The 19,291-nt window shown below is 39.6% G+C and overlaps 2 protein-coding genes across 4 annotated transcripts in view; one reads left to right on the forward strand and one right to left on the reverse strand.

The window, feature by feature from the left end:
• Positions 1–7,733, reverse strand: part of crata (carnitine O-acetyltransferase a) — a 37,730-nt gene extending 29,997 nt beyond the window's left edge. The window contains 2 exon segments of the mRNA XM_069919597.1: positions 796–962; positions 7,553–7,733. Of these exon segments, the coding sequence (XP_069775698.1) occupies positions 796–962; positions 7,553–7,733 (348 nt within the window).
• A 315-nt stretch (positions 7,734–8,048) lies between these two features.
• ptpa (protein phosphatase 2 phosphatase activator) overlaps positions 8,049–19,291 on the forward strand; it is a 67,329-nt gene continuing 56,086 nt past the window's right edge. For 2 of the 3 annotated variants that reach the window (XM_069919550.1, XM_069919556.1), the window contains exons 1-3: positions 8,049–8,147; positions 10,952–11,061; positions 12,648–12,734. In XM_069919550.1, coding sequence (XP_069775651.1) covers positions 8,126–8,147; positions 10,952–11,061; positions 12,648–12,734 — 219 coding nt within the window. In that variant the 5' untranslated portion in view covers positions 8,049–8,125. The remainder of the gene's footprint in view (positions 8,148–10,951; positions 11,062–12,647; positions 12,735–19,291) is intronic. The other variant, XM_069919566.1, reaches the window with a different exon arrangement.

Here is a 19,291-nt window from a genome sequence, read left to right on the forward strand (position 1 = left end):
TGGGTTTTAAGAGTTTCCAAAGGAAAGAGCAACATTGAGAACATAGTACAAGGAAGTAATTCTAATGTTTTTGGAAATTTGGCATCCAAAGGCATAGATGCAGCAATACAAACCAGGAATGTGCAAGCCATATGTGGAATACTGGAGAGATTTTGGAGGATTGTAATGCAAAGAAAGTTTTAATGTTATGGCTGTTGGAATACTTTATTGCCTGTTAAGCCCTTATTTAATGCAGAACCTGCAAGAATTTGTGTATTTTAGTTGGAGTTTAAGTCAGTTAGGGACAGTGAATATTACACAGGAAAGCAGTTGGCAACTGGTTCATGTGATCAAATCATGCAATTTGGGCAGGATCTCAGGTTTCACCACTGCATGTCACAATACATATTGCACTGCCTGTCACAATACATATTGCACTGCATATCATAACAACATACAATACCACCTATAGAAAAGGATAAAAATATATAGAATTTTAAAAATGTAAACATACCTAAAATCTTGCCAGGTTAGAAGAAAATCTCTCATCACCTTTGCAAGATTAGGTCCATAAGGAGACATGAGTCAAAACTAAGCGACTCCAAGTAAAACAAGCAACTGGCATGGATATTCCACAACAGGATTGAAACTCTAGCCAACTCATTTGAAACATCTCCCAGATATAGAACATGGGTTTCTAACCATTCCCTGCCAACTAGGGTTAGGGAAATGAAACAATACTTTTGTGTTAGTAGATAGGCACTGGCAGCTGCTTTGTTCTTAATAGATGTTGATTTGTAATAAATCATACTTTACCTTTTGGGAATTCTTTCTATCCATCGTAGGAACATAAACATAAATGTCAAAGTACTCCCCCTCTAATCCTGCCTTGCTTTACCACTTCAGAGCAGTTAATCTGGGGTTGAAATGACACACATGTATTAAAGCTGCGCTTAATAGCCTTCTCTTCCCTCGTCCTAAATCTGTCAAAAACAGAAAATAAAATGAAACGAAAGAAAATAGTACCAAATATTTTACTGCCAGTATTAATACAGTACTGATCCATGGGAGAATGACTGAAAAATCCCATTGCCATCTCATACTAGAGTTCTTGTAAATGTTAAAATGTGAAGAATTGTAGAATTTCAGTACAAAATCAGATTGCTTGTCTCTTCCACACATTGGAATTCCTAGCCCACATTTCCATTATGTGAGAAAAATGGCATCTGAGCTTCAAACTCTCAATGTGAGGCAAGCCCAAGAAGCATTGTAGCAAAAATTCTCTGTCCTGATACACCATCTCCACTGGCCATCCAGGCAATGAAGTTCTGACTAAAATGCCTGGAGTGGAAAAATTAATTAGTCTGTTCTCTGCAATTGTTTATTTGACACCAATGTCTGATCACAGTTGATGTGGATGCCAAATGATTTGGGGCAATGTCAAAATCATTGCTCTCTAATCACTCGGTAAATAAGCACAACTCATCTGAATACATCTGGTCACTTAGGCAATCCCCATGAAGCATGCAGTGTTAATGTCAGCTTCTCCAAGGCAGGAAACTACAAAACAAATATTCAATGATATTGTGCCCACATGAATAATGGAGAAGGCACCAATGCATGCATCTGGCTGAGGGGAGTACACAGAAAAAAGGAAAACAAACTTTTCCCCATTATTCTTCTCTTGATAATTTTGAGTTGAGAAAGCAAGAGTTCACGATAGGCAATCATCAGATAATATTCCCACTTTTCATCTTATGATAAGTTTAAATATTAAGCAGCAAAAGGTGGTTCAGTTAGGGACTGCCCCAAGGAACACCTGTAGCAGAGTCCTGAGACTTAGATAACTGATCTGAAACAACTGAAACTATCTTCTTTTCACCAATGTACAATTCCAACCAATGGCAGTATTTTTCCATTAACTACAATTGTACCTGAGCACCTTAAATGCCATACTTGGTCAAATCTACCTTGCTCTCAAGGGCAGTCACTCTCATTTCATCCCTGGACAGTGACTCTTTGTCCATACATTTTGTCTAAGATTTACAAAGTCTGAAGCCAAATGGTCAAACCTCTCCTGTGACTGAGTGAATAGGTTATTGGTGAGTTAGTGTTGCTTGATCACACTATTGATAACAGCTTCCATCACTTTACTGATCAATCAACAGATTGATTGACAGTTGTTAACTGGATTGGATGCGCTACTTTTTTTGGTGAGTATGTCCATGGATTTGGTGGAGCCCAGTGATCCTGATATTTGTAAGCAGAGTGTGGGAGGGTAACTACCACTTGATAGCATTGTCAAAGATACCTTCCATCTCTTTGTTGCTGATTGAGAGTGCAGTGGCTGACAATTCACCTGACTTGCATTTGTTATGTGAACTGCTTGGGCAAATTTTCAAACAAATTCAACACTGCATGTTATAGAATTAATTCATGCATTCGGGATAGATATTTTGTTTGACTAATGCAAATCAACCCCTCCACCATCTTTAATTTTTTCCATCATTTATACAGTGCCAAACTTCAGCTGGGATTCATTCTATACTATAATATGTGGAGTACAGTATTAATGATTGGGAACCAAATGAGGTAAATGGGGTGAAGGAAGAGATTAAAGTAAGAATATCTGAATGGTTAGGCTATTCCTTTGTTTTTATTGTCAGCTACCCAAACTGCCACAGCTAATGCATGAATTTCCCTCCAAGAGCATTAATCAGGGGAAGGAACAATGGCTGAATTTCCCTGACACTAACCCAAGGGCAATGGTAGAACCATTACTGTCACTTGTGACAGAAAGGAAAATCAATCCTTGCATCTGGTAAGAGAACAGCTGCTAAAAGTACCCACTTGCTCAAATAACAAGTGGGGGGGGGAAGAAAGAGGAGAAAAATCTGATGAGAAATGTCTGCTGTCTACAATTAGATGCCCTTTCTTTCATGCATGCCCCAGTTATGCACATGGATACATCTAGTTTGAAATATTCAAACTACTATTAATACAACAGCCTGCCCTTTATGACTTTGTACATACAATTATGCTGGATTATTTTTAGATCAAGGCTGGGAGATTGTCACAAGTAGAAAATCTGTCAAATTGAAAAAGTGAATATCCAGAAAAGCAGGGACGCATGTCTTCCAAGTTAAGGGCAATCAACAAAATATTCAGGCATTTTAACTTGTCACACATGTTGACGTGAATATTTTAAAAAGGTCGACATGTTTAACTAATTATTCTGCAGCACAGGTTTTGTGCATTTCTCAATTAATCAAAGAACAGAAAACTGAACAACTATTACAGAAAGAAAAATAGAGTAAATTTTTAGGTCAATGACCTCTCAGAACAAGGAAAAGTTTGCAGACACTGTGATCATAGTAAAAACACAAAAATGCTGGAGAAACTCAGCCAATCTTTCCAGCATCCAAAAAAAAAAGCAAAGCTATATTGCCAACATTTTGGGTCCGAGCCCTTCTCCAAGGAATAAGAAGAATGAGGCAGAAGCAGGAAATCTCAGAATTCAGACAATGCTGGCTGGGGGAGGAATCCCAGATCAACAAAAGGTGTTCATTGGCTATGATAAGGGAGGAGGTAAGAATTTACCATGTTTGTGTGAAAGGTGACAGAGGAAAGCCAGAGAAGTCAATATAAATGCCATCCATTTGGAGGGTGCACAGTCAAGATGAGGTGTTGTACCTCCAATTTGAGGATGGTCTCAGTCTGGCAGTGCACAAGACCATGGCCACAAACTCCCACAGCTACACAGACTACACCTCTTAACCACTCCATTCTCTCAATTCCTCCGTCTCTGTCACATCTGCACCCAGGATGAGGACTTCCATGCTAGATCAACAGAGATGTCCTCCTTCAAATAATGTGGCTTTCCCTCTATCATCATCAATTCAATGCTCACTGGCCTGGCCACCTCTGCCCTCACACGCAGCCCTACCAGCCTCCACATCCAACACATACTCTTCCATTTCTGCCATCTACTATGTGATCCCACCACTAGATAGATTTTCCCCTCTCTCTGCCTTCCGCAGGGACCGCTCACTTCGTGACTCCCTTGTCCATTCCTCCCTCCCCACTAATCGTCCCCCTTGGGATCTACTGCTGTGACTCCAGAAGATGCTCTACTTGCGTCAACACCTCCTCCCGCAGCACCATTTGGAGCCCCAAACTGTCCTTCCAAGTGAAGCAACATTTCATTTGTGTATCTTAAGGGGGGGTCATCTACTACAATTGGTGCTCCCATTGTGGTCTCCTCTACGGTGGAGAGACTGGATGCTGACTGAGAAATTGTTTCGTTGAGTACCTCGGCACTGTCTGCCGCAATAGCGTGGCTCTCCCGTTGGCCACCCATTTCAATTCCTCATCCCATTTGCTTGCTGATATGTCTAAGACTTTGAGATTTCCTGATTCTGGTTCATTCTTCTTATTCCTTGAAGAAGGGCTCAGGTCTGAAACATTGGCAAGGTATCTTTGCTTTTCTGGACACTGAAAAGACTAGCTGAGTTCCTCCAGCATTTCTATGTTTTTATTAGAACCTAGTAATCAGACTAGTTATATGAATGTTTGCCCTTTGATGCTGCTGGAAAACAACATTTCATGACTTGTTCATGACAATAAATTTTGATTCTGGTTTTCAGTTGCAGATGGGCGGGGGGGGTGAAATGAGAGGGTAGAGAGAATCAAGGGGTCTGTGATGCTGTGGAGACTAACATCATTCATATCATTAAGCCACTTCTAATCTAGAGCAGGCTGAGAGAATGGTGAAGTTTTGATGCTAAAACAGGGTGTCCTACATCACCTTTCCTGGCCAGCACCAACACCATGAATCAATCAGTCTATTTTGGCCTCCATTCTATCAGACATTCCCCTGTTGTCTTCATCCTTCCTCTATATCAAAGAGTTTATTTTTAAGTATTTCTAGTCTCACAAAACATCTGACCTGAAAAGTTAACTGGTTCTCACTCTGCAAATGTTTAGTCACTTGCTGAGAATTGACACCATTTCCTGTTTTTTATTTGAATAAGAAATATTAGCTTGCTCCATTTGGTAGAACTCAAGCCTCAGACGCCGAAGTCCATGGGCTCGTGATCTGCACAGTGGATTTGAGGTTCAAGAGAGTCATGAAGAAATACAGCATGGAAATAGGCTTTCAGCCCAGCAACTCCGCAACAGCCATCAAGCACTCATTTACACTCATCCTGATCTAATTTATTTTATCCTCGCCATGTTCCCATCAACTCCCTGAGATCCTACAACTCACCTATATACCAGCAGCAATTTTTCTTGTACAGAGTCCAATGTCCACGAGAGAAACAGAGCACCCAGAGAAAATCTATGCTGTCACAGGGAGAGCACAAGAATGAACCTGGGTCATTAGAGCTGTTAGGAACCAGCTCTACAAATTGCACCACTGCATCAGATCTTTATACAGCAGCAATGGCAGAGAGTGTTATTTTGTCAGAGATGCTGACTTTTTAAGGCCTCAGGTTAAGATCCTATTTCTCCCAGTTGGACTTAAAAGACCATAAGGCATTGTATGAAAAGAGAGCAGGGAAATTTTCCCTGCTATCCTGGGCCAATCAACCCTCAACAAACACTATGAAAACTAGATTACATAATTAATCATTTAACTCACTGATTTTTTTTGCGAGCCTATGCTCTGTGTATGGCTGCTGAGTATAGGTAAAAACATTATACACCTGCATTTGTATTGCATACAAACGCAATGCTTCATTTTATTTTGCTTTACGTGTATTAATCAGCTAAATTAATGTTCCGCTCTACTCATTCTTGCAAAATGCAAGCATTAGTATCAGATCAACAATCATTGTTCTTATTTCATTGAACATATCCCAATGAATCCTTGAAGGAGAAAATTAAATATTTTGTATATTGTCTTACAGATGCAGACACTACTGCCAGTCCACAAAACTGAATTACAAAATTCTGCTAAATTTTGCTTGTGTTCAGGCTGTTCCTGTTTAATCAAACATTTGTTTCTTCATACTGATCAGAGACTACCCTTTCAAAAGTAAATATTTATCGTCTATCATGGGCAGGGCAATTCTATGTAACCTTTGAAACTGAAGGAAAGTTCACATCTTTAGCTGCATGCAAGATTTGGCAACTGCACATACAGCCACTAGGTGATTCAATTAAAATTTAGCAGGGCAACATTAACTTTTGGTTGAGTGACTTATTCTACTGAAAATGCTTCTGAAGCCAAGATTAAAAGCTTTGATTTAACATTTAAAAGTTGATCTTAATTTCAACACCATTCACTACACACCAAATGTCCCAAATATCAAGTTCTGCGGAAATGTGACTTCATAGTTATGCAGTGGGCGGTCTGTACAAGTAACAGAAATGGTGTCACACACCACAAACCCCTAACCATCAAATCAGTCATTTACTGCAGCAATGTTGTTCCGACATTGGCTTCATATACTTACAAAACTGGAAATGGAAGCAAGTCATCTCGATCCCCAAGTACTGCATTAGAAGATGAATTGCCCACTCCTTCCATTAAATCTAGCTTGGATAGTACATCTCAAAGAGAAGAAATACTCCCAAGTCCATTTTGAATCAACTCATAGTTGATTATGTATATCTAAGGATATCTTAAATGTATATTTAATGTTTTTTTTTGCTGGAAGTAAAAACATCGAGGGCAAGGCCTCAGCTGGTAAACAAATCCACCCATTTTAATGTATTAGGTATGAAAAAATTAAAATGAGGGGGAAAAAATGTTAGAGATGATTCTCTAAAAGTACAAATTTGGGTTCACTAAAGAACTGCAGTTCACGCGCATCGAGTCCACGCTGCTGAAGATCCAGCTGCGCCGGATGGGTCACGTCTCCAGAATGGAGGACCATCGCCTTCCCAAGATCGTGTTATATGGCGAGCTCTCCACTGGCCACCGTGACAGAGGTGCACCAAAGAAAAGGTACAAGGACTGCCTAAAGAAATCTCTTGGTGCCTGCCACATTGACCACCGCCAGTGGGCTGATATCGCCTCAAACCGTGCATCTTGGCGCCTCACAGTTCGGCGGGCAGCAACCTCCTTTGAAGAAGACCGCAGAGCCCACCTCACTGACAAAAGGCAAAGGAGGAAAAACCCAACCCCCAACCCCAACCAACCAATTTTCCCTTGCAACCGCTGCAATCGTGTCTGCCTGTCCCGCATCGGACTGGTCAGCCACAAACGAGCCTGCAGCTGACGTGGACATTTACCCCCTCCATAAATCTTCGTCCGCGAAGCCAAGCCAAAGAGAAGAATTATTATATGATTTATGAGCCAACCGTTCCTCTCCAGCACACCAACTCCTCCGACCTCATCCGAACGCTTCACCTTCCTTTGTGAATGCAAATAGTGTTAGCAAAGTGTTCATCCCAGCAGACGGGGTACAACCATGACGCGCCCTCCTTTTACAGGGCGCACTGAGTCAAATCACACCATACATAACGTCCAACCTCTCTGATCACCGCAGCTCAGTTCAGCAGACAACATCGGGCTGACGCTCATTTGAAAATATAGTTATTATAATCAATTACTTTAACTTACCACGACACGTCCTAAAATCGCCGACATTTTCCCTTCCCACCGCTGGTCCTGATCTTGAACTTCCAAAACACATTACCATCCAACGCCGACCTGGAAGGCGGGATCGACCGGTTGATTGACAGTTCCTTTCTCCTATCCCAAGGGGCAGCGACAGGATATTCACGTCGAGAAGGGCCGCCATGTTTGTGCAGGGCAAAAGTGGCCTGCGGCCAAGAAAACATTACAAAATCTCCACGAGTCAACTATTGGTAAAGGATGACTATTAATAAAAGTAAAAACGATTTAAAGTATTTTGGGATAGGAAAGACAAGGAAGTAAAATCTAGTTTTAAAAAGATCACGTGCCCCTCATAAAAATGGAAGGTAATTTTAAAAGTTTGTTTTCATTTCTCTCTTTCCTGGAGGAATCGACGTAACTTCGACAATAAGAACGCGATTCATGTTCTGTACACTCTTTAATGCATCTTCGTTGTACACGCGAGCTTTTTGTTTTGCAGGAGGGGTCGAAGATCGAAGGGCGAGTTGCGCTCCACTTCCGGGTTGGGCGTTGCGAGGGAGTTCTCGGGGTGGAAATATGGCAGGTTCCAGTGAGCCAGGTCAGTATCTGGGCAGGAGTTGCCTTTCGTTATTATTTATTGCTTATAGGAGATCACTCTATTATTCGGAACCATATGTTGCGAAGAATTTGTCGATATACATGTATTAATTGATGTCTTTAAATCTTTTCGAAGCTCGCCTTGGGTTGATTACAAAGATTCTAATTAGTTAAAATGATTACTTAACAACTATTTTATAATTCCTCTTTATTGTCACATTTAATAACTAGTGAATCCCAAGCATTTAGTGAAAATTCCAAAAAGTCTTTTCAATGAATGATGAGATACGGATGAGCTGTTCTGCCTGCAAACATGATGCGTCATTCATTGAATATGGTTGATCGGCCACAAGCCCATTGATCCACTTTGGCTCTGGACTGCTTAAATACCCCGACAGAGTTGGACATAATTACGTGTATTCTGAACGTTTGCATTCGTTTTCCGGGTGCTGGGTTTAATGTTTCTAAAAAAGTTTTCTAAGTTACACATGCTAAGTTCACTGTTTCGTCACTTGCGCCATGGAGGTGCTAAAGGGCACAGTAAATGTCAAGCTAGAAAGTCAGCTTTTGGAATAAGTGTTGACTATTTTCTGAGAGTGAAGAGGCTAAAAGTGGGATAGGCTAAGAATACCAAATTTCTTAAGTGAATCAGAAAATATTTTGGTGGTCAGGTACTTTCATGTTTATCGTTACATCAACATCAAAGAACAGGATTCTAGATATCCTGGCTAATGTATATCTCACAAAAAAATATCATTGCAAGAGAGTAAATGAACATTTGAAGAAAAAACTGCAGATGTTGGAGATTTGAAAATGACAAAAAAACTGTGGATACACTCAGCTGTGCAGGCAACATCTGTGAGACCATAGTGTTTCAGGTTGAAGACCCTCAGCTGTGGGGGGGAGGGGGTGAGGTATGGAAGGAGGAAAAACAGAAGAGATGAGTGGTTGAAAAGGCAGAAAGAGGGATGGAAAGAACAATGGAAATATTTGTGATAGGGAGTCCAATGGTACCCCGGTGATTACTGCAAAATGGATTCTTTGGTTGAAAAACATAAAAACGGAAGATGCTGGAATATTGAGCAAAGAATTAGTCTAGGAACTCTGCAGGTTAGACACCCCATGATAGAGACAGTCAGTCACTGTTTGAATTGAAACCCTTTACCAAGACCAAGATTTTTTTTTAAATGTAAAATTACTGTACATAAAGGGAGACAGAAGCTGAGGGAGGGGCTAGAGGTGATAGGGCAAAGTGTGAAGAATGAAGGGATGGGTAAAACGAGAAACCATTTGGAAAGCTGGGGGGAAAAAATTAGAGAAAAGAATTGAGTCCAGGAGTAGATAAAAAAAAATGGAAGTTGAAATCAGAAAGAGGTGGAGGTTTTTGGTCATTTCTGTAATTTCTATTTGTGGGAAATTAGCTGCTGCATTTTCTACATTACTGTACAAGTTCATTTGCTGTAAATTGGTCTGTCATGGCTTTCAGTCTTAAAAGAACGTTCATAGTTTTCTAATCCCTCCCTAGCTTTCTCTGGTCCATATGTCTGTAATCTCCTTTAGTCCAAAAACCCATCAAGATATCTGCATTCCTCTAGTCTTAAGTATTTCTTATTTAAATTGCTCTAATGTGGAATCTTAATGTTACAGCACAGGAGGAAATTCAGTCAATCAAATTGTGGACAATTTCTAGTAATCTTATCATTCCTTTTACCCTTAGCTGGCTGTTTAGTCCAATTGACAACCATGGTCAAAGGTGTTTGATTCCTGGTTCTGGAATTCCAGCTTTAACTTCTTTACTCTTTAAATGTTTTTGTCGCATATGTCATAACATTTACTTTCTGGCCCAGATCAAATTTTGTTTGACAATAGTGCTGTAATGTATTTGCAATCTTTTAAATAAGAAAATAGGAAATAGAGATCACAGCAGGCCAAATGACCTTCAAGAAAAGTCCAGAAGAGAAAGAAATCTACTTAAATAGGAAAAGAATTGGAGAGTAACCATTTTTTTTTTTTTTTACACACATTATGACTTTGGACTACCCAAAATAGAAATAGAAATGGAAATAGATTTAAGAGTACTGTAATTCTCAAAGGATTTGGGTAAATATTTGAAGGGCAGAAAGTAAGACAATTTTGAAAGAGCGGTTTATGTCATCATATTTTCTGTGCTATATGATTCCTTGGAAAAAATACACCTGATGAAAGAAATCAGCTTGTTTAGCTGTCAACTCCAATTGAGAGATCTCAAATTTGTTCTGCATTTACCAACAGATCCTTTATGCAGAGGATGCAAACCACCTCTGCAGAATTGCTATGATGGATTCCTGCCTATAATGATGTATTTGTGCCTTGAGCAAAACAATTATTTATTTATTTTTGTCATTAAAGTAGCCCATTTGGCCCATTATGCTCTCGAAAGAACTATCCAATTAGTTCTACTTGTATCAACCTCATTGGTGTCTTGTTGCAGGTGCCCAGTCCATCATAGGTATTGTTCTGTAGAAACTGCCCAACTTCTCTAAATGGGATGATGCTGTTATATTTTAATGGAAGTGCTTTTTTTATTTTGGAACGTGACTCATTTGAGATCCCATTGTTTAAGTCAATTGAAGAGAAATTAAAAAAAACAATTGTGGGCGCTTTCTCATAAGTAGCCTGACCAGCATTTGTCAGTCATAATATCTCTTTATATGTTATGTATGGCTACACTTCAGAAGTTTTAAATGATTTCGGACATACTTGGTTGTTAAAAAGTACTATATAAAAGCAAGTTTTATTTTTGAAGAGTGTTGTGTATGTGTGCAGGCTCATCTCCTGAAGAAGAGATACAGATCTCATTCACCAATCACACCTTCATTGTTCCAAAGAAAGAGATCAACATGGTCCCAGACATGGGCAAGTGGAAGCGTTCCCAGGTACTGGATTGTGTGAAGTTTGCTATGGTCTTTTGTGAGAAGTTTGTTTAGTCACCCCTTGCTTTTAGTTTCAAATTATTAATTATAGTTTAAAATAATTGCATCTTCTTTCTCACCAATATCTCTTGGAATAAAAAAAATGTTTAAGACAAGATGTAATTGTGTTCATTATCATGAAGACTTTTGTGATTGCTTGTGGAAGGGGCATTGATGAAAGGGGTTCGGATAAGTTCTAGGATGAAAGCTGTTAGGCTGTTGGAAAGAAGCAGGTTGGGGGTGGCTGTTTGGATAATTCTTTGTAAAGAGCCAGCGCAAGCATAAGTGACATAACAATGGTCTTTTGTTCTCATTAAAGAAGGTGTGGAGGCAGCTTTTATTTGCAACTTATGCAGTGAATTATTAAACAATGAATGATGGTCCCTGTTGTACATTCCTTAAGGTCATTATTAGGTTCTGTATGCAGGCATGTAAAAGCACAATGCTGGAGAAACTTAGCAGGTCAAGCAGTGTCCTTTATTATAGCAAAGGTAAAAATACATAACCGACATTTTGGGCTTCAGCCCTTCATCAGGGTATGGAAAAATGTTGGCAGGCATCCGAACAAAAGAGTTGGTTGGGGGGGGGGGGTAGTTGTTGGTTGCAAAGGCAGGAGGTGATAGATGGAGAAGGGAGGGATGGGACAGCAGTGATCAAGGGGAGGAAGGATGGCTGGGTGAATACAGGAGGAAGGGAGGGAAGTGGTGAGGTGGAAAGGAGAGCAGGTTAACAGAATCCGGAAAAGTTGTCTGGGGACTCTACAACAAGATGGCATTAACATAAACTTTTCCCTCCCTCTCTTCTCACCTCCTGCCTTTGTGACCACACCTTCTCTCCTCTCTCTCTCTCCCATACTTTTGTTTGGATGCCTGCCGACAATTTTCCATACCATGATGAAGGGCTGAAGACTGAAATGTCGGCTATGTATTTTTACCATGGCTATATAAAGGACATTGTTTGACCCGCTGAGTTTCTCCAGCATTGTGTTTTTTACTTCAACCCACGGTGCCTACAGATTTTCGTGTTTTACTTCTCTATGCAGGCATACATGTTTCTCTGTCAAGAGTGTCATTATTTGGAAGAGCTCTAAGCTCCTGATCTAATGAAGGTAGGTGGAGGAGCACTCAACATGCATTTTAGTCCTACTTTGGAAGTGACTCGGAGAAAGTGGATGTTTTTGGTCCCTTTGACTCTGTTGACAGTAGAGGATGCAGGTTTGGAATGCTTTGGCAGGGAAACCTTGGTAGTTGCTTGATTACATATTGTAGTTGATGCACGCTGCAGCCACGTCCCACCAATGAAGAATGAAATGGGGCTTAAGGTGATGCTTAAATGGACTGCTGCAGTCTGGACCTCTAGAACATGCTGATGTTCTTGGGTTCTGCTGTGTCTGTACTTTGCATGCAAGTGGAGAAAATTCCATCAGAGCGAAGAAAGAATTTATTCTCATTCATTTTGTATTTTAAAAAATACAAAGTAAAATTTAAGATTGCTTCAATGTTTGGAATGTTCTCCAATTAACCTATCACCTTCCCTCTCTCTCCCTCAAGGCTTATGCTGATTATGTTGGGTTTGTTTTGACACTGAATGAAGGTGTGAAAGGAAAAAAGCTAACCTGCGACTATAAAATCTCCAAGGTAGGAAAGTCATGATAAGTTGTGAGCTTGGAGTTTAGTAAAGGAGCTTACTCCACTAATGATATAAAGTATCTACATATGTTTTACATAGGATTGTGTCGGAACATTTTTAAATGAAGTATAATTTAATTATATTGCCTCTTTAAAACAATCTTGAGGCATTTCATTAAAATGTTTGACACAGTTTCATACTGAGCAATAATGATATTAAGTGTGACCAAAATGTATTGATAAAGAAGTAGGTCAGTAAAAGTGTATTGAAGGCAGAGAGAAATAAACAGGTCAGGTGGTGGAATTCCAAAGCTCAAGTCAAAGTTGGAGTGAAATACAAAAGTCTGCAGGTGCTATGAATGTAGTTAAAGCACACAGAAATGCTGGAGAAATTCAGCCGGCCTCGTAGTGTCCAAAGGAGGTAAAGATATATTACTGACAATTCAAGCCTGAACCCTTCTTCAAGGAATAAGCCCAGATGGAAGATGAGGGTTACTCCAATTTGCAGATGGTTTTAGTCTGGCAGTGCATGAGACCATGGACAGATGTGTCAGCAAGGGAATGGGATGAGGAATTGAAATAGGTTGCCACTGGGAGATCCATGCTGTTGCGGTGGACAGAGCCAAGGTGCTCAACAAAGTGACCTCTCAGACTGCACTCAGTCTCTCTGATGTAGAGGAGACCACAATGGGAGCACCATAGTAGAAAATGACCCCTGAAGATCCACAAGTGAAATATTGCTTCACTAGGAAGGACTTTTTGTGGTCCTGAATGTTGGTAAGGGAGGAAGTGTGGGTGCAAATGGAGCATCTCTTGTGGTCACAGGTAGGTGCTAAGGGGACAATTGCTGAGGAGGGAGAAGTGGACAAGGGAGTCAAGGAGGGAGCAGTCCCTGCGGAAGGCAGAGAGGGGAATACATGTCTAGTTGTGGGATCGTGTAGTAGGTGGCAGAAATGGCCGAGGAGGATATGTTGGACATGGAGACTGGCGGGGTGGTAGGTGAGGACAAAGGGAATCCTGTCCTTGTTGCATATGGGGGCAGAGGGGCCCAGGGCAGATGTGCAGATGATGAAAGATAAGTGGGTGAGGCAAAGTCATGTTGTTTGAAGAAGGAGGATCTCTGGTGATCTGGCATGGAAGACCTCATCCTGGGAGCAGATATAATAGAGATGGAGGAATTGAAAGAAGGGAATAAAATCTTCACAAGGGGCAAGGTTTAAAGGTGTAATTGAGGTAGCTGTGGGAATTGGTGAGTTTGTAGAAGATGTCTGTCGAGAGTTTGTCTCCTGAGGTGGAGACACTGAGATCGAGGAGAATATCGCTAGAGATGGACCAAGTGAATTTGATGTCAGAATGGAAGTTGGCAGCAATGTGAATAAAGCCAATGAGCTCATCATTGGTGCATGAGGAAGAGTTGAGGGGTCTTGCCAGTGTAGGCTTGTAGCATGGATTTCTCCACGTAGCCAGCAAAAAGGCAGGCATAATTGGGCCCCATGCAGATATCCATGGCTACTCCTTTTGTCTAGAGAAAGTGGGATGAGTCAAAGGAGAAGTTATTGAGGGTGAGGACAAGTTCTGCCAGCTGGAGGAAGGTGGTGGTGGAGGGGGACTAGTTAGTCTATTTTCTAAAAAGAAATGAAGGGCCTTGAGGCCTTCAGAAAGGGGGATGGAGGTGTGTAGTGATTGGAACTGGAGGTTTTTGAAGTGATGGAGGGCATGTGAAGTGTCCCGGATGTAGATAGAGAGGGGGGAACAAAATGGAGTCGAGATACCAATTCAGTGGGGCAGGGACACATGGACATGATGGGTCTGCCTGGACAATTGGTTTGTGGAACTTGGGTAGGAGGTAGAAATAAGACAGTGCAGGTTTGGGAAGCAATAAGGTTGGAGGCTGTGCTCGGGAGATGACTGGAACTGATGAGTTCAGAGATGGTGCTGTGATATAGTGCTTTGATGAGTTTTGGTGGGGTCATGTTGGAAGCTGCATGGGTTACCTTTTGACAGAGTTCTTCCTGTTTCAGTTAAAAATTTCCTATGAACATTTGATGAGATGTAGTTTCAGCATTCAGATAAAATCTCCAAATTATTATAACGAACCTTGTCCCCTCTCAGCTCTTCCAACCATGCTGCTTGCTTCATGAAGATATGTCATGTTTGTGTTATAGTGAAGTTACTACATTAGAACCATTGATTTGGTGATACGAGTTCAAATTTCCCCAAAGTAGCTGAGAACATAATGACAGTAAAATTCCCATTATTCGGCAACTATGGGGATTTTCCATGTCGGATATGCAAATTTTCCGGTTGAGACACGCTTGGAATGCCTGATACACATGCATTAAGAATATACCATTTGAGGAGTCATGTGATGGAGTAGTGGCCGGACGGTGAACTCCAGCCCTCTCCAGAAAAGTCGGTAAAAATAAAGGAAAACACAAAGGCACAAAAGTAAAAATTAAAGTAAAGTGAGTTTAAAGGTGGAAAGAAGATGGCGACGAAAAAAGAAAAATCGAAAACAACGGTAAGAAGAGAGGAAGAAAAGACAACGGAAGAAGAAGGAGAAGGCCTTACCTGTTCGAAGAGGCCCGTGGTGGAGAGAGAAACCCGCTCCCTCAGGTCGGTAGAAAGTGGACTACAAAAATGGCTCGCTGAGCCGAGTAAAAGTGCGCAACCGCGCATGCGCGACTCCTCGCATGCAAAAAAACACACCGACGGGAGGGGTGACCAGCTGGGGAGTCGATCTCCCAGCCGGCAATGACAGCTGCAGAACAGCAGCAGCAAGAGGAGAACATAGAAGACAACGAAAACAAGAAAGAAGAGAAGAAAAGGGCAACAAAGAAACAACAGATGGCTAACCCAGAGGAAGATGAAGAGTACAGTGAAATAGAAGAAGGGGGGAAAGGCAAGACAAAGGATATACTTTCTCTTATTAAAGAATACATGGAGTCATTTAAAGAGTGGCAAGCGCAAGAATTTAATGATTTAAGAAGAAGAATAAACAATACAGAAGAGAAAGTGAATAAAATAGATATGACCTTATCAGAAATGGGAAAAAGAATGGACAAGGTGGAAGAACGAGAAGCAGCAGTAGAAATGGAGGTAGAGGACTTAAAAAAGAAATTAGAGCAATCTAATAAAAAAAGTTAAAGAGACACAAGAGCTGTTAGCTCAGAAAATAGATATAATGGAAAATTATAACAGAAGAAATAATATAAAGATAGTGGGCCTTAAGGAAGATGAAGAAGGCAAGAATATGAGAGAGTTTATAAAAGATTGGATCCCCAGGATCCTAGGATGTCCAGAACTACAGCAAGAAATGGAAATAGAAAGGGCACATAGAGCATTGGCCTTTAAACCACAACCACAACAAAAGCCAAGATCTATTTTAGTAAAATTCCTAAGATATACTACAAGAGAAAAGGTACTGGAGAAAACGATGGAAAAAGTAAGAGAGGACAACAAGCCACTGGAGTACAAAGGGCGAAAAATCTTCATTTATCCAGATATAAGTTTTGAACTCCTGAAGAAGAGAAAGGAGTTCAATACAGCAAAGGCGATTTTATGGAAGAAAGGGTATAAATTTATACTAAAGCATCCAGCGGTATTGAAAATATTTATTCCAGGACAGCAAAACAGACTATTCTCGGATCCAGAGGAAGCACAAAAATTTGCAGAACAATTACAAAATAGACTGAGAGATGAAGACGTGTAACGAGAGTACAAAAGACTGCGAACTAAAAAGACACATAAGTTTTGAACTCCTGAAGAAGAGGAAGGAGTTCAATACAGCGAAAACGATCTTATGGAAAAAAACTATTCTCGGATCCAGAGGAAGCAAGGAAATTTGCAGAACAATTACAAAATAGACTGAGAGATGAAGACGTGTAACGAGAGTACAAAAGACTGCGAACTAAAAAGACACATAAGTTTTGAACTCCTGAAGAAGAGGAAGGAGTTCAATACAGCGAAAACGATCTTATGGAAAAAAACTATTCTCGGATCCAGAGGAAGCAAGGAAATTTGCAGAACAACTACAAAACAAGCAGAGAGATGAAGACATGTAATAAGAGTAAAAATGACCACGATTTATATGTATGTGGGTAAAGAGATATATGTGTGTATATGTATAGTGTGCATACATGAATGTATCCGTATTTAGAGGAAAATATAGAGAGTATAGACAAGAATTAATAAGGGAAGGAAATGGAATAGAGGGAATAAGGAGGGAATTAAAAGAGTGACCTTTGTTACATATGAAAAGTGAAATCTTTTCTGGGGGGGGCTGGGTGGGGAGGAGTTACGGTCACTGCAAAATCAGCTGACGCTTGCGAGTGAATTCGCAAATCCAAATGGAGAGGGGAGATGTGGTTGTCCGACAAGGGATAAAGGACAACTCAGGAGGGGAAGGGGAGATTGGGGCTAAAGAAGTTTTAAATAGGAGAATAAGGAAAATGTTTGTTTTAGGAATGTTGTCTGACAAAGGGTTCAAAACAAGAAAACAGAAATGGATAAGAAGGAAAGGTAATGATGGAGAAACGGAAAGGGAAGATAAACAAAGTATAAAATGGCTACGTTGAACTATATGACTTTAAATATTAATGGAATACATAACCAAATTAAAAGGAAGAAACTGCTAAATTTACTGAAAAAAGAAAAAATTGATATAGCATTTGTTGGGTAGGACACGTAACAGCAGCATCGTATAATTCAAAAGCAAGAGGAGTAGCTATATTAATTAGTAAAAATGTGCCATTTAAAATAGAAGAGGAAATAATAGATCCAGCAGGGAGATATGTAATGATAAAATGTCAGATATATTCGGAGTTTTGGAATCTACTCAATGTATATTCACCTAAAGAAAAAGATCAAAAGTTTATGCAAGATATCTTTTTGAAGATAGCAGATACGCAAGGGAACATATTAATAGGAGGGGATTTCAACCTGAATTTGGATTCAAATATGGACAAAACTGGGGAAAAAATTAACAGAAAGAACAAAGTAACCAAATTTATAATTAAATCGATGGAAGAAATGCAACTTTTGGATATATGGAGGAAACAACACCCAAAGGAAAAGGAATATTCATATTACTCGGCTAGACATAAAACATACTCAAGAATAGACCTATTTTTGTTATCAGCTCGTATGCAAGATAGAGTAAGAAAAACAGAATTATAAAGCTAGAATACTATCGGACCATTCACCCTTAATATTGACAGTAAAGTTAGAAGACACCCCTCCAAGAATGTATAGATGGATATTAAACCCCATGTTACTTAAAAGGCAGGATTTTAGAGAATTTATTGAAAGACAAATTAAAATGTATTTTGAAATAAATACGAAATCAGTGAAAGATAAGTTTATAATATGGGATGCAATGAAAGCATTCATTAGAGGGCAAATAATAAGTTATGTAACCAAGATGAAAAAGGACTATAATCAGGAAACAGAGCAGTTGGAAAGGGAAATAGTAAATATAGAAAAAGAATTAGCAATGAAGGAAGATACAACTATAAGAAGAGAATTGGCGGATAAAAAAATAAAATATGAAACACTACAAACATATAAGGTGGAGAAGAATATAATGAAGACAAAACAGAAATATTATGAACTAGGTGAAAAAACACACAAAATCCTAGCATGGCAGCTTAAGACAGAACAAGCTAAGAAAATGGTATTGGCATCAAGGAAAAACGACAAACAAATTACATATAATCCAAAAGAAATTAAGGAAAACTTTAGAGAATTCTATGAACAATTATACCGAACTAAAAACGAAGGGAAAGAAGGGAAAATAGATGAATTTCTAACTAAAATTGAACTACCAAAACTACAAATAGAGGAACAAAATAAATTAACAGAGCCATTTGGAATAGTAGAAATACAAGAGATAATAAAAAAATTACCAAATAATAAGTCACCAGGAGAGGATGGATTCCCAATAGAATTCTATAAAACATTTAAAGACTTATTAATTCCACCCCTCCTGGAAGTAATCAACCAGATTGATAAAACACAAAGCTTACCAGATTCATGTAAAACAGCAATAATTACAGTAATACTAAAGCAAGGGAAAGATCCACTCATAGCAGCGTCATATAGACCAATATCTTTACTTAACACAGATTATAAGATAATAGCTAAACTATTAGCAAACAGATTAGCAGAGTATGTACCGAAAATGGTAAATCTAGACCAAACTGGATTTATCAAAAAAAGACGCACAACAGACAATATTTGTAAATTTATTAACTTAATTCATGCAGTAGAAGGGAATAAAGCGCCAACAGTAGCAGTTGCTTTAGACGCAGAGAAGGCCTTTGACAGAGTAGAATGGAATTATTTGTTCAAAGTATTGCAAAAATTCAGTTTACCGGAGAAGTATATTAATTGGATTAAAGCATTATATAAGGGACCATTAGTGAAAGTGACAGTAAATGGACATGTATCAAAGCAATTTAACTTAAGCAGGTCAACACGGCAGGGATGCCCACTATCACCCTTATTGTTCGCGTTAGCTATAGAACCACTAGCAGAATTGATAAGAACAGAAAATAATATAAAAG

Source organism: Narcine bancroftii, chromosome 1 (genome assembly GCF_036971445.1).
Source record: "Narcine bancroftii isolate sNarBan1 chromosome 1, sNarBan1.hap1, whole genome shotgun sequence".
NCBI classification, from domain to species: Eukaryota; Metazoa; Chordata; class Chondrichthyes; order Torpediniformes; family Narcinidae; genus Narcine; species Narcine bancroftii.